The sequence below is a fragment of the Pongo pygmaeus genome, chromosome 3 (assembly GCF_028885625.2).
Source record: "Pongo pygmaeus isolate AG05252 chromosome 3, NHGRI_mPonPyg2-v2.0_pri, whole genome shotgun sequence".
NCBI classification, from domain to species: Eukaryota; Metazoa; Chordata; class Mammalia; order Primates; family Hominidae; genus Pongo; species Pongo pygmaeus.
Genome location: NC_072376.2, coordinates 199,605,330 through 199,620,455, shown reverse-complemented (window position 1 = coordinate 199,620,455; position 15,126 = coordinate 199,605,330). Strand labels below are relative to the sequence as shown.

General features: G+C 40.8%; 1 protein-coding gene across 4 annotated transcripts in view; it reads right to left on the bottom strand.

The window, feature by feature from the left end:
• Positions 1–15,126, bottom strand: part of KLKB1 (kallikrein B1) — a 42,472-nt gene that overhangs the window by 12,613 nt on the left and 14,733 nt on the right. For 3 of the 4 annotated variants that reach the window (XM_063664386.1, XM_054484233.2, XM_063664385.1), the window contains exons 4-7: positions 12,925–13,087; positions 11,158–11,264; positions 8,572–8,731; positions 7,239–7,348 (exon numbers count right to left, since the gene is read on the bottom strand). In XM_063664386.1, coding sequence (XP_063520456.1) covers positions 7,239–7,348; positions 8,572–8,731; positions 11,158–11,264; positions 12,925–13,087 — 540 coding nt within the window. Of the gene's footprint in view, positions 1–7,238; positions 7,349–8,571; positions 8,732–11,157; positions 11,265–11,743; positions 12,861–12,924; positions 13,088–15,126 lie in introns of those variants that run through there. The other variant, XM_054484235.2, reaches the window with a different exon arrangement.

Genomic DNA, 15,126 nt, shown 5'->3' with positions numbered 1-15,126 from the left:
CAAGCCCAAGGAACAACTCACCGATTTTAAATTGGGTAAGCGGCCTCTTTTTACTCTCTTATCCAACCTCTCTCCCTATTCCTCAACCTCTTTCTCCTTTCAATCTTGGTGCCATCCTTCAATCTCTCTCTTCTCTTAATTTCAATTCCTTTCATTTTCTGGTAGAGACAGAGGAGACGCGTTTTCTCCGTGAACCCAAAACTCTGGTGCCAGTCATGGACTCGGGAAGATAGTCTTCCCTTGGTGTTTAATCACTGCAGGGACACCTGCTTGATTATTCATCCACGTTTCAGAAGTATCTGATCACCGCGCAAATGCCTGCCTTGATCCTTCACCCTTAGTGGCAAGCACCACTTTCCTGGGGAGCAAGCACCGCCACCCCTTCTCTCCATGTCTCTACCCTCTCTTTTCTCTGGGCTTGCCTCCTTCACTATAGGCAACTTTCCACCCTCCATTCCTCCTTCTTCTCCCTTAGCTTATGTTCTCAAGATCTTAAAACCTCTTCAACTCACACCTGACGTAAAACCTAAATACCTTATTTTCTTCTGCAATGTTGCTTAACCCCAATACAAACTCGACAATGGTTCCAAATAGCCAGAAAACGGCACTTTCAATTTTTCCATCCTACAAGATCTAGATAATTCTTGTCGTAAAATGGGCAAACAGTCTGAGGTGCCTGACGTCCAGGCATTCTTTTACACATCGGTCCCTCCCTAGTCTCTATTCCCAATGCAACTCATCCCAAATCTTCCTTCTTTCCCTCCCGTCTGTCCCCTCAATCCCAACCCCAAGCATTGCTGAGTCTTTCCAATCTTCCTTTTCTATGGACCCATCTGACCTCTCCCCTCCTCCCCAGGCCACTCCTTGCCAGGCCAAGCCAGGTCCTAATTCTTCCTCAGCCTCTGCTCCTCCACCCTATAATCCTTCTATCACCTCCCCTTCTCACACCCAGTCCAGCTTACAGTTTCATTCCGTGACTCGCCCTCCCCCACCTGCCCAACAATTTCCTCTTAAAGAGGTGGCTGGAGCTAAAGGCATAGTCAAGATTAATGCTCCTTTTTCTTTATCCGACCTCTCCCAAATCAGTTAGTGTTTAGGCTCTTTTTCATCAAATATGAAAAACCCAGCCCAGTTCATGGCCCATTTGGCAGCAACCCTGAGACGCTTTACAGCCCTAGACCCAGAAGGGCCAGAAGGCCGTCTTATTCTCAATATGCATTTTATCACCCACTCAGCTCCTGACATTTAAAAAAAAAAAAAACTCCAAAAATTAGATTCCAGCCCTCAAACCCCAGTGGAGGGTAAATCCGTCCCCCTCTTAATTAATACAGAGGCTACCCACTCCACATTATGTTCTTTTCAAGGGCCTGTTTCCCTTGCCTCCATAACTGTTGTAGGTATTGACAGCCAGGCTTCTAAACCTCTTAAAACTCCCCAACTCTGGTGCCAACTTGGACAATATTCTTTTATGCACTCCTTTTTAGTTATCCCCACCTGCCCAGCTCCCTTACTAGGTCGAGGCATTTTAACTCAATTATCTGCTTCCCTGACTGTTCTTAGGCCACAGCCACACCTCATTGCCACCCTTTTCCCCAGTTCAAAGCCTCCTTCACATCCTCCCCTTGTGTGTCCCTACCTTAATCCACAAGTATAGGACACCTCTGCTCCCTCCTTGGCAACTGATCATGCACCCCTTACCATCCCATTAAAACCTCATCACCCTTACCCCACTCAATGTCAATATCCCATCCCACAGCATGCTTTAAAAGGATTAAAGCCTGTTATCACTCACCTGTTACAGTGTGGCCTTTTGAAGCCTATAAACTCTCCTTACAATTCCCCCATTTTACCTGTCCAAAAACCAGACAAGCCTTACAGGTTAGTTCAGGATCTGCGCCTTATTAACCAAATTGTCTTGCCTACCCACCCCATGGAACCAAAGCCATATATTCTCCTATCCTCGATACCTCCCCCCACAACCCATTATTCTGTTCTGGATCTCAAACATGCTTTCTTTACTATTCCGTTGAACCCTTCATCCTAGCCTCTCTTCGCTTTCACTTGGACTGACCCATCAGCCTCAGCAACTTAACTGGGCTGTACTGCTGCAAGGCTTCGCGGACAGCCCCCATTACTTCAGTCAAGCCCAAATTTCTTCCTCATCCATTACCTATCTCGGCATAATTCTTCATGAAAACACACGTGCTCTCCCTGCTGATAGTGTCTGGCTAATCTCCCAAACCCCAACCCCTTCTACAAAACAACTCCTTTTCTTCCTAGGCATGATTAGGCACTTCCGCCTTTGGATACCTAGTTTTACCATCCTGACTAAACCATTATATAAACTCACAAAAGCAAAGCTAGCTGACCCCATATATCCTAAATCCTTTAGCCACTCCTCTGGCCATTCCTTAAAAACAGCCCTAGAAGCTGCTCCCACACTAGCTCTCCCTACTCATCCCAACCCTTTTCATTACACACAGCCAAAGTACAGGGCCGTGCAGTCAAAATTCTTACACAAGAGCCAGGACTGCACCCTGTAGCCTTTCTGTCCAAACAACTTGACCTTACTGTTTTAGGCTGGCCCCTACCCCCATGACTGTATCTCTCTGATCCACCTGACATCCACTCCATTTCCCCATATTTCCTTCTTTCCTGTTCCTTACCCTGATCACACTTGGTTTATTGATGGCAGTTCCACCAGGCCTAACTGCCACACACCAGTAAAGGCAGGCTATGCTATAGTATCTTCCACATCTATCATTGAGGCTACTGCTCTGCCCCGCTCCACTACCTCTCAGCAAGCTGAACTTATTGCCTTAACTCAGACCCTCACTCTTGCAAAGGAACTATGCGTCAATATTTATACTGACTCTAAATATGCCTTCCATATCCTGCACCACCATGCTCTTATATGGGCAGAAAGAGGTTTCCTCACTATGCAAGGGTCCTCCATCATCAATGCCTCTTTAATAAAAACTCTTCTCAAGAGTTTAATAAAACTCTTCTTTTATTTCCAAAGGAAGCTGAAGTCATTCACTGCAAGGGCCATCAAAAGGCATCAGACCCATTGCTCAGGGCAATGCCTATGCTGATAAGGTAGCTAAAAAAGCAGACAGCATTCCAACCTCTATCCCTCACGGCCAGTTTTACCTCCTCATTGGTCACTCCCATCTACACCCCCATTGAAACTTCCACCTATCAGTCTCTTCCCACACAAGGCAAATAGTTCTTGGACCAAGGAAAATATCTCCTTCCAGCCTCAGAGGCCCATTCTATTCTGTCATCATTTCAGAAACTCTTCCATGTAAGTTACAAGCCGCTAGCCCGCCTCTTAAAACCTCTCTTTTCCCTTCCATCATAAAAATCTATCCTCAAAAAATAACTGCTCAGTGTTCCATCTGCTATTCTACTACTTCTCACGGATTATTCAGGCCCCCTCCCTTCCCTACACATCAAGCTTGGGGATTTGCCCCCGCCCAGGAATGGAAAATTGACTTTACTCACATGCCCCGAGGCAGGAAACTAAAATACCTCTTGGTCTGGGTAGACACTTTCACTGGATGGGTAGAGGCCTTTCCCTCAGGGTCTGAGAAGGCCACTGTGGTCATTTCTTCCCTTCTGTAAGACATAATTCCTCGGTTTGGCCTTCCCACCTCTATACAATCCGATAATGGACCGGCCTTTATTAGTCAAATCACCCAAGCAGTTTCTCAGGCTCTTGGTATTCAGTAAAACCTTCATACCCCTTACCATCCTCAATCTTCAGGAAAGGTAGAACAGACTAATGGTCTTTTAAAAACACACCTCACCAAGCTCAGCCTCCAACTTAAAAAGGAGGACTCTCTGAAGGATAGAGCCCAAAAACTCACCAACCAAGCAAGTAATTACACTGAACCCCCTTAGGCACTCTCTAATTAGATGTCCTGGGTCCTCTGAATTCTTAGTCCTTTAATACCTGTTTTTCTCCTTCTCTTATTCAGACCTTGTGTCTTCCATTTAGTTTCTCAATTCATACAAAACCGTATCCAGGCCATCACCAATCATTCTATATGACAAATGCTGCTTCTAACAACCCCACAATATCACCCCTTACCACAAAATCTTCCTTCAGCTCAATCTCTCCCACTGTAGGTTCCCATGCAGCCCCTAATCCTGCTAGAAGCAGTCCTGAGAAACATCGCCCATTATCTCTCCATACCACCCCCCAAAACTTTCGCCACCCCAATACTTTACCACTATTTCGTTTTCTTTTTCTTATTAATATAAGAAGACAGGAATGTCAGGCCTCTGGGCCCAAGCCTGCATGTATACATCCAGATGGCCTGAAGTAACTGAAGAATGACAAAAGAAGTGAAAATGGCTGGTTCCTGCCTTAACTGATGACATTACCTTGTGAAATTCCTTCTCCTGGCTCAGAAGCTCCCCCACTGAGCACCTTGTGACCCCCACCCCTGCCCGCCAGAGAACAACCCCCTTTGAATGTAATTTTCTACTACCTACCCAAATCCTATAAAACGTTCCCACCCCTATCTCCCTTCACTGACTCTCTTTTTGGACTCAGCCTGCCTGCACCCAGGTGATTAAAAAGCTTTATTGCTCACACAAAGCCTGTTTAGTGGTCTCTTCACACGGACACACATGACACTAAATATATGCAATACTTCAGCCCAATGTCCTAACCTGTTAAAATTGTTTTTACTTTGCTTTTCCTATCTAATATGTTGGGCACTATTTATAGATATTTTGGCCAAGCAACCAGTTGATTTCTAGGACATTCTCTATTTCAAGTACGCCATCTGGTTAGCCTCCAAACAGAAACCATGATGTTGCTTCCCCTAATTGCAATTTTATCAACCAGGTTCATTTATCAGACTTTCTTCCCCAGAGGTGATAAAAATAAAAAAACCTTTTTTTTCCAATTTAAGTTCTCCTCCTTTTGGCTTGAAAATATGTTTACCATCTCAACTGATAAATTAATAAGTCACATGGTAGGAATTTTCCATGTCAGAGTTGCAAATGGTTTTGTTAAATTAACTGAAGAAACGTGGTTACCCTGACATCTCTCAAGATCTATGCAGGAAGATGGACCGCAAGAGAAGGAAATCTGTAAATATAATGCATTCATATGTGTGGAGACGCAGGAGCCTTTAAAACACCATTAAATCCATTAAAAAAACAAAAGGGGGAGTGAGCACTGTGAAATTTGTGTGACCCAAGGGTCAAGTTCTGGTTCAGCTCATCAGCTATGTGACCCCGAGCACCTTCGCTTCTACCCTCCTTCTGGGAGCCTTCGGGGTTTTGTTTGTAAAATTAGGAAAATCCTTGGTGAAACTAAGGACAAATCTGTAGTGATGACTACAGACCATCCCTAACTTAGGAATCTCATTTGGGCAGTTAGGCCAAGAGACAGCCCTACTCTAGGTTTAGGAGGCATGTGGCTACTGGGTGTTCCCTGAGGAACGGGGACCACGTACTCCGTGAAAAGCCATGCCCTTAGCAGCTCAAAACACTGCCTGAAACAGCCAGATTTTTATCAGTCTGTAAAGGCCATTTGATCAGATTAAATCACATGTGAACTCAATGCAATTTCACAAGAAAGCAAGTACACAGATGAGCCATCCAGGGTGCTCTCCCAGGTGTGGACAGCAGCTGTGACAGCCCAGAGCCACAGCATGAGCTTGCCTGTTCCCTGGGTAAGTGCAGCAAATCCTTCTAGCAACAGGGCTGGGTACAGAATAGAGCATGTTTGCATCGAGTCCTGCCTCCTGGCAGCCTTCAAAAACTCTCCCGGAAAAAAATAATATGAACGTTAAAATTAAATCACCATTACACGTGAACCTGGCACACACCATGGAGAAGGTGTGCTGTCACAAAGAGGAGACAGGAAAATAGACACCTTGTAACCAACCTTCCCAATCTTCCACAGGGAAATCCTAGCCCAGCACCCAATACAGGGCCAGGCACAGAGCCAGCAGCCAGTACTGCGGAGAACTGGCCGTAAGGGATTTGCTTTTAGTAACATCTTGTCATTAACATCCTGATATGCTAAATGAGGTGGAATGTCATGGCAATTTTCTGGATAATTCCATTGAAATTACCTTTATGTGTGAAATGACAGAGTTTTATTTCCCTACCTCTGGTAGAGTCATTTCACTACACACGGACACAACCAAGAAATGACCTTACAGTTTTGCTACAATATCACTGTACCTATAACTATAACAATACCACTGTACCTATAACTATAACAATATCACTGTCCTATAACTATATTACTGTACCTATAACTATACCACTGTAACTATAACGATATCACTATACCTGTAACTATGACTATATCACTGTACCTATAACAATATCACTGTACCTTTAACTATAACTATACCAGTGTAACTATAACAATATCACTGTCCTATAACAATATCACTGTCCTATAACTATATCACTGTACCTATAACAATATCACTGTCCTATAACTATAACAATATCACTGTCCTATAACTATATTACTGTACCTATAACTATACCACTGTAACTATAATGATATCACTATACCTGTAACTATGACTATATCACTGTACCTATAACAATATCACTGTACCTTTAACTATACCAGTGTAACTATAACAATATCACTGTCCTATATCACTGTACCTATAACTATAACAATATCACTGTACTAGTTTCCTATAACTGCTGCTCTAGGGGCATAACTACAAACTTAGTGGTTAAAAACAACACAAATTTATTATCTTACTGTTCCAGAGACTGGGTCTTACTGGGCTAAAATGAAGACATCAGCAGGGCTTGTTCCTCCAGGACGCTCCACAGGGAACCTGTTTCCTTGCCCTTTTCATCTTCTAGAGGCCACCTGCAATCCTTGGCTCATGGGCCTCCACCTTCAAAGCCAGCAGTGTAGACCTTCAAACCTCTCTGCCTGGCTCTGACCCTTCTGCAGTGTAGACCTTCAAACCTCTCTCCCTGGCTCTGACCCTTCCGCCTCTCTCTTTTTCTTATTAGCCTTGTGAGCACTCAGCCCTGTGAGTACATTGGGCCCGTCCAGAAAATCCAGAGTAAACGCCCCATCTCAAAGCCCTTAACTGAATCCCATTGACAGAAACGCCATTGCCAGCTATGGGAACACACGCACAGGTCCCAGGGCTCAGCACAGGGACGTCTCTGGGGGCTCCTATTCCACCTACTACAATCACAAAGTGAAGTAGTCCTACAATTACCAATTTCTGAAAGGGCACAGGGCTTCAGTGAGAATCCAGATTCCACGTTACTCAGCACCTTTATAGCGGTAGGTGTTCCTCCGGGACTGTACTTTAACAGGCAATTGTTCCTGAATGGGAAGAAAACAGGTTACTTTGCTTCCTGCACTTTGAGGGGCAGGAAGCAGTGCAGGTAACAGTTAGTATTCAAATGCACAGTGGAAAAACAATGACCCTGATAATGAGTGGGTTAGGGGTGTGCATTATTAATCAAATGGACATCCTTCCCCTCGCAAAGGGGTAAAGGGAAAGTTAGGGTGAGAATGAGGCGGGAGACACCGTGACACTAAACCCTCATTCTATAAGCAAGGCCTATGTGTGGGGCAAATGGAACTTACTCGCTTCAGGAAAAATGACACCAAAATTGAGTAGAGAGTGGAGTGATAGACAGTAGAGACTGGGAAGGTGATAGAGAGGTGGGAAGGCGGCGGGTGTTGAAAAATTGCTTAGTGGGTACAATGTACATGACTCCAGTGATGGATATACCAAAAGCCCAGACTTTACCACTGTACAATACATCAAGGTAACAAAATTACACTTGCACCCCATACATCTATGCAAATAAAAATAAGATTTAAAAATAAGGAAAAATTCACAAGTTAATATCAAATTGTGATTAGCTCTATGAATGAAATAAACAGAGCTGAGTGTGACTTAACAGAATGCTCAGAAATGGCCTTTTGGAGGGGATGGTATTTCAGGAAAGACCTGAAAGAATCAGCCTTGGAGAAGTAGGAAACGAGGATGCCAGGCTTTGAAGATGGGGTACAACTACATGCCAGGGGAAAAGAGTACAGAAACAAACGAAATTAAGTGAATTATTTAATTAAAAAATGAAGGGCCAGGTGCAATGGCTCATGCCTGTAATCCCAGCGCTTTGGGAGGCCGAGGTGGGAGGATCACCAGATCATGAGTTCGAGACCAGCCTGAGCAACATGATAAAACCCCGTCTCTACAAAAAATACAAAAATTAGCCGGGCGTGGTGGCGGGCACCTGTAGTCCCAGCTACTCGGGAGGCTGAGGAAGGAGAATTGCTTGAAACCGGGAAGCGGAGGTTGCAGTGAGCCAAGATTGCGCCACTGCACTCCAGCCTGGGCAACAGAGCGAGACTCTGTTTCAAAAAAAAAAAAAAAAATGAAGATAAAAAAATAAAATAGAATAAGTAAATAAGGAAAGTGGCTAGGAGCAAAAGCCCTGTTTGGTTTTTAATTAGAGAACAAAAGAGGTTATGAAGAATACAGTGAAATCCTGGAGGCACCAATATAAAGAACAAACACCATGAATTGTACTCACCGGTACTCCGCATTGTGAAATGTTTGGGTGGCATATGAAAAAAACTGGCAGCGAATGTTATTGGTGCACCTTTTCTGGCATTCTTCAACACTGCTAACCTTAGATACATTAAAATTGACTCCTCTCATATCAATTCCTTTATAAATGTCTCGGTGGCAAGCTGTACAAGAAAAATACATAGAGCAAATACAGTCCATTTTCTTTCTAATGGTAGATTAGATACCCACTACCATTTGGGCTGGTAGTTTAGAAGGATAATAGCCCAGTTTTGGTAACTGCTATATTAATTAAGGGATTTAAAATTTTTATTATGTCCATAAGTTATCAAACTATGCTTGAAATAAATACAATCCAATATTTTCCCTAAAGCACTAGCTTTGAAATTGGGTTACTTTGCTTCTTAAACTGCAAGATGCATGCAGCAATACAGGTAAATTTCACGTTGAAGTTATCAGTCAGTAGTAGGAAATAAGGCAATAATAATGAGGACACTGATAATGTGTGCTGAGGTTTGCATTATTAAAGAAACTGATGTGCCTTTGACCTTTTGCATTGAATGAAGGAGCTTCTCTTTCTCCCAGTGTTATTTCTCTGCTTTCGACTTCTCCTGTCTGATTACAAATTGCATCTGGATCAATCATTACAAGATGTGGAGAGTTGTTGTTTACCCATGATGAAACCACTTTCATTCTTGCTTTAAAATAGTGTTAACTTCTATTTAAGCAACTTTTTCATTGAGATTTGTCTTACTTGCAAAAGATATAGATAATTCTTTTCACAGACAGTGAAGCAAAATTAGGCTCTTTTTTTTAAAGATACAAATTTCCTAGTTAGACTTTTGGTTGAGGAAGTAATGTAACCAGAAGTATAAACCATATACTTTTTTAAAGTTTTATTTTAAAGTGGAATAAACCATAATCTAAGAAGTATGGTTGAAATCATAAAACTAAATTTAAGGGTGGGAAAGACAGAAAATATACAAACTGTCAGGAAAACAATATGACAATATGTTGAGCTGGGTAGGGAGGTGGTACGGAGGTGGATTATTTACTGTGGTTCTTAAACACAGGAATTTGCAGATTGTAGAAATGAAATCTCTTTCCAATTTTTCTGCATGTGAGAAAAGAATAGGCTAAGAGTTGGGATAGGACTCTTACAAATAAAAAGTTTTTAAGTGTTCATATGAAAGCTCTAAATGCTTTTGACTAGAATTGTTCTTGAGTGTAGAGATTTTATGTACTTGGGAACAATTTTTCACTTTAAGATGATGAAGTTAGGGAAAAAAACATTAAAAGCAAGCTAAGTGAGTAACATGGAGTTTTAGAATACATTAACAATAACAGGAATATTGAGAAAGGCACAACATTACTTTTTCTTTAAATTTAGCTACAAGATACAACAATCAGAAATAGCACTTACTCGAATAATTTATACCAAATTAGATTAACATACAAATTGATCTTTTAAAATAAGAAATGTACTCCACCTCAGGTAGACTACACCTATTATACTGGCTAAGTCAGGCCCATATTTATAATGAAGGCATTGCCATCCTTTGATAACTGGTTAGAATGCAAACAGCAGGCTCAAAGTGTGTATGTAGCGAAGGGGTGATATCAATGAGGGAGGAAAGGATGACAAATTTAAAAACATCTGAAATTTGAACCTACAAAATTAATTGTGCATAATGAAAATAAAATAGTAATGATATATAGTCATACATAGAATAACAGCACAGTTATTTTAAGATTCTGACAACCCATCAGTTGAATCTTTTCAGCACTTTTCACTTTCTGATCAGTCCCAGTCATGTTTGAGAAATAGTTCATTTGTCTTCAATTTATTAGGATAGCGTTGGAAACTGTTTCCCAAGACATCAGTAGCTTCAGATGTTAGAATCAAAGTTCTCTAGCATCCTAGTCCTCAAGTTTCCTTTAAGAAGTATTATTCTTAACAAGATTTGCAGAATTCAGTTCTTCAATTTGGGCCTAATGGTATATCACAGAGTTTCTTGATGTCAGCACTGTTGACATTTTGGGCCAGAAAATTATTTGCTGTGGAGGACTGCCCTGTGCCTTGTAGAACGTTGGGCAGCATTCAAACATTCTGGCCTCTACTTAGTAAATGCTAATAGCGTACTCCCTAGTTGTAGCCACCAAAAATGTCCCCAGACATTGTCAAATGTCCCCTAATGGAAGAGACAAAATCACTGCTGGTTGAGAATCACTGATATAAAAATTACCCTCAAGTGAACCTGAGAGAGATGTTCCCTTGTGTTTTCTTAACAATTCTTATCTGGAAACAAGGAGATACGATTATTTGGATTCATTTTCTGCAAATCTTACACTTGAGTGCTAGCCTCATAAATAATAAAGGCTCATTAAGCATGTGTTGTGTTGATTGATAAAGACAACAGAAGTGTCCAGATGAATATAGGTCCCCCTTTTGTGTCCAGAATACTGCCGCATCTCCTGTCTTTATGAGTGATGCCTTCCAAAAGGCTGTAGCAGTACAAACTTTGAGCAAAAGCTGCTCTAAGGGAGATCCAATATTAACTCAAATGTAGCTAAGAAATTCGCAACTTACCACTTATTTGATGACCACATTGCTTCAAGGAATGTCCAGAAATTGCACCTGTTCGATGTACTTTTGGCAGGGTTCCTGTAACACTATCTTTCAAGAAGCAACCAAACCTGTTTTAAAAGTACCTTTACTTAGGAAGTAGAATAAATAAACATGCATTGAGGAAATGTCTAGCATTTTCTATACACTAACAAATAAAACCAGGAATAAGGAAAATAATATAGCTTCCCCAATACTTGCTGGAAAGGACACTCTTAGAGGTAATTTTATAACATCCCCATAATATCTAACTGCAGCATTGCATTTTCTTTATACTCACATTTTTTAAGTACAGGAAGTAAACCATATTAAAGAGTTAATGATTTTTCCTGTGTTCTTAAACTTTCAGGCAACTATGTCCTCAATTGGTAATTATTTTTGCAAATACTTTCATTTACTTAAAAAGTTAACTTAGTGATAAGAGCTGGATTTGTATATCGTGTTCATCTTTCTTAACTCCTTGTAGTCTGCACTTAATGGAAGACTTCCCTCTGTCTTAAATGTCCACCTTCATGTTAATTTCATTATTTATAAGAATTCTAGAACCTACCTCCACCTTTAATATGATGATCCTCACATACAATCTGAGTTTTCTCTACAAGTTTAACATGTAGAATCAGAGAATGACTGTCCAATTTCTAGTTGGTAAACTCACATAGAGTGAAGATGAGAAAAGAGTTATGAATATGGAAATGGGAACAACAAATAAAAGCTTACTGTGGATATTAATCAAAAGGAAAAATCATTAGGATGAAACTGTGGCTCGTGATTAATAAGCATCTCTCTGACCTAATAAAAATTGTAATTACGGCCGAGTGCAGTGGCTCACGCCTATAGTCCCAACACTTTAGGAGGTGGAGGCAGGAGGATCACAAGGTCAGGAGTTCAAGGCCAGCCTGGCCAATATGGTGAAACCCTGTCTCTACTAAAACTACAAAAATTAGCCAGACATGGTGGTGCGTGCCTGTAGTCCCAGCTACTTGGGAGGCTGAGGCAGGAGAATCGCTTGAACCTGGGAGGTGGAAGTTGCAGTGGGCCGAGATCGTGCCACTGCACTCCAGCCTGGGCTACAAAGTGAGACTCCATCACAAAAAAAAAAAAAAAAAAATCGTTAGTACTATTTTTCCAATACTTTTACAAATTTCCAGTTAATAATACAAATTCACACAAGCACAAGCACACAAACACACACACAGCATACACAGCATCATGCCATAGGTGCCCAAACTGGCTCACTATAGGCACCATTTAGATCTGTCCTGTCCCAAAATCACAAGTTCTAGATCTTTCTCAATTATATTCTCAGCAAAATGCTTGTCTTATGTTATTTTCTTCGGACTGAGCTATCCACTAATGTGATCATGGGTCACGCAGTTAAATCTGTTTCTTTATTCAGATGAAATGTTCACCTGTTAGACTCTTTCTTGAGACAATCTCTTAGCCCAACAATGTTCAAGCATTTTGAGGCTTGAAAATGACTAGCTTCTACTACTTTAAATAAACACAGTGATTGTTTAAAATGCAGATTTCTGGTCACAAGAAACTTTGGTTCAGCAAATCTGGGTTGTGGCCTAGGAATCTGCATTTGTAAGGACCACTTGAAGGGATTTTGCTGAAGCTGGTCTTTGAATCCTGTTTGAGAAAGAACTCTCACTTATACTACACCTTTTTGCACAAAACTGATTCAGTTTTGAAAAATGCCTTCTCCAATAATGAAATATCAACTTTTACCTTTTCTCCATGTCATTGATTGAACTTGCTGGAAGAAAACTGAATAGCAAACACCTTGGGTGGAATGTGCACATCATTTGGCAATATTGGGCATTTGGGGTGTACATGGAAGCTACATCCCCACCTCTGAAGAAGGTATTTTCATAGAGTTGAGTCAGACATCCTGGGATAGAACCATAAAAATTAATTTGGGATAATTCAAATAATACTTTTAATAAAAAGATATCTGCTTTCTTAACTTCTCCCACTAACTACTCAAAGACCTGTATAACTCTAATTATGCTGAGAAAATAAAATATATTAAGGCAACTATTTGAACAATGTATAGTGTTATTTAATTTTCTGGGTACTTCTGTATAAAAAATTGGCTTATTTCCATTAAATTGCACAATAATTTGCACATAAATTCTCCACAATAAAATAAAATCCTAACTTAGTTTTTCCCTGTTGCTATGAAAATATCATGCCTTAAGAAGAATAATATTTCCTCTATTTTCAAAACACTTTTGTAACAAATATCTCCACCAGCTTCTCACAATTCTGTAAGGGAAGTTAGAGGCAGGCTTTGTTATCTGCATCTTGATTATGTTTTTTAAAAGAAAGTTAAATAACGGAGTCTCAGGGCACACAGACTTGCCCAAGATCCACACAGTTAGTGAAAGTCCTGTGACAGTCACCCAGCCCTGACTCCCAATCCTGTGTTCTTTTCTAGCATGCAATGCTAAATATTGTTCCTCATCTCAGTATGATTCAAACAAACTGACAATATTTTTTATTCATTTTTAAGACAGTTTAAGCAAATGCATGCGTATGCTAAACTGAAAAAACTATTTGTTGTTTGGAATTATTCCCAGCTCTAAAATACACTGCACCCCACATATTATTAGAGAATTAGGTGTCTTTACTGGCTTTAATTTGTAAATTTGGATTTACCCGGAAAGACTGTCTTTGAAATCTGGTTAATAAGCTTTCCTGTTCAGGTAGCACATTCATTTCAGTTGTCAACTGACCATTAACCATGGCTATTCCAATGACAACCTGTCCATTCCCTGGGGCAGTAGTTACTCTTCAATTTAAATAGTACCTATTTTGTATTGCCTTTGAGGGAATGGGCAGCTTAGACCACGTGCATTTTATTAAGCACTGGAGAGTGCCATCTTCTCTGCGCTATCCTACCTCCTTGGGATTCTGGCCCTGAGCCCCATTATGACCACCCAACCCAGCAAGACTGCTTCTCTCCCTCTCAGTGGTGTGACCAAGATGACCACCTCTTGGGTAAGGTTTATATTTGGAAAGAGCACAGATCTCTTCAAGTGGAAGGTTTTGGGAATACAAGTGTATTGCCTAGATTTCATGTATGCACAAAACATGGAGGAGTTGGTTTAGTGACAATACTAGTTACAAAAGGCCTATTTTTTTCAGACAGTTGGTGGTTTTGACTGACTCATAATTATCAAGCAGTCACTCCTCTTCCAGCCCCCAGTTCGCATGCAAGGATGCACACAATGGCAGGTCCTGGCCCAGAGCTTCTCATTCTGCAACTGAGCCTCTGTGAACTGCCATGTGACAGTCAGGGAAGGGAGTGACTAGAAAGACACCGACTTTGTTGCTGAGTGGAAAGTAACTTCTAGTAGGTGTTCTTGCTTATCCTCATAAGTGGGTGATCATGATGATAATGATGACCACGACAATGATAGCTGTGTCTGTGCTGTATTTGGGAGCATATGTAAAGCACTATTATAGAATTTATCTCATAATGATGGTGGCTTTCAGAGCTTTTACATGGGCCCCCATTGTCCATGGACTTTGGGCAGGTTCTTCAGTCTTGTTTAACAATTCCATAAACAATAATGAGAAGAAAAGTACTCTAATTTTAAAGAATTAGATGACAAACATGAACAGATAATTTACAAAAGAAATAGAAGTGATTAGTAAGTATATGAAAATGGGAAGAATCACAAATATAGGCAAGTTAAAACAACTAGAAGCCATTTTATCCATGAGATTAGCAAAAATGAAAAATTAAATAACCAGTGTTTGTATACTGGTTTTGACTGCAAATGACGGAAAACCTAGTACAAAGTGGCTTGAAAACAAATGAAATCTATTGGTTCAGGAGCCAAAAAGCCCACGGTGAATCTGGCTTAAAAAGTAAGTGGACATTGTGCTCAACTGATAGCATCAGTGGACAATGTGTCTCCT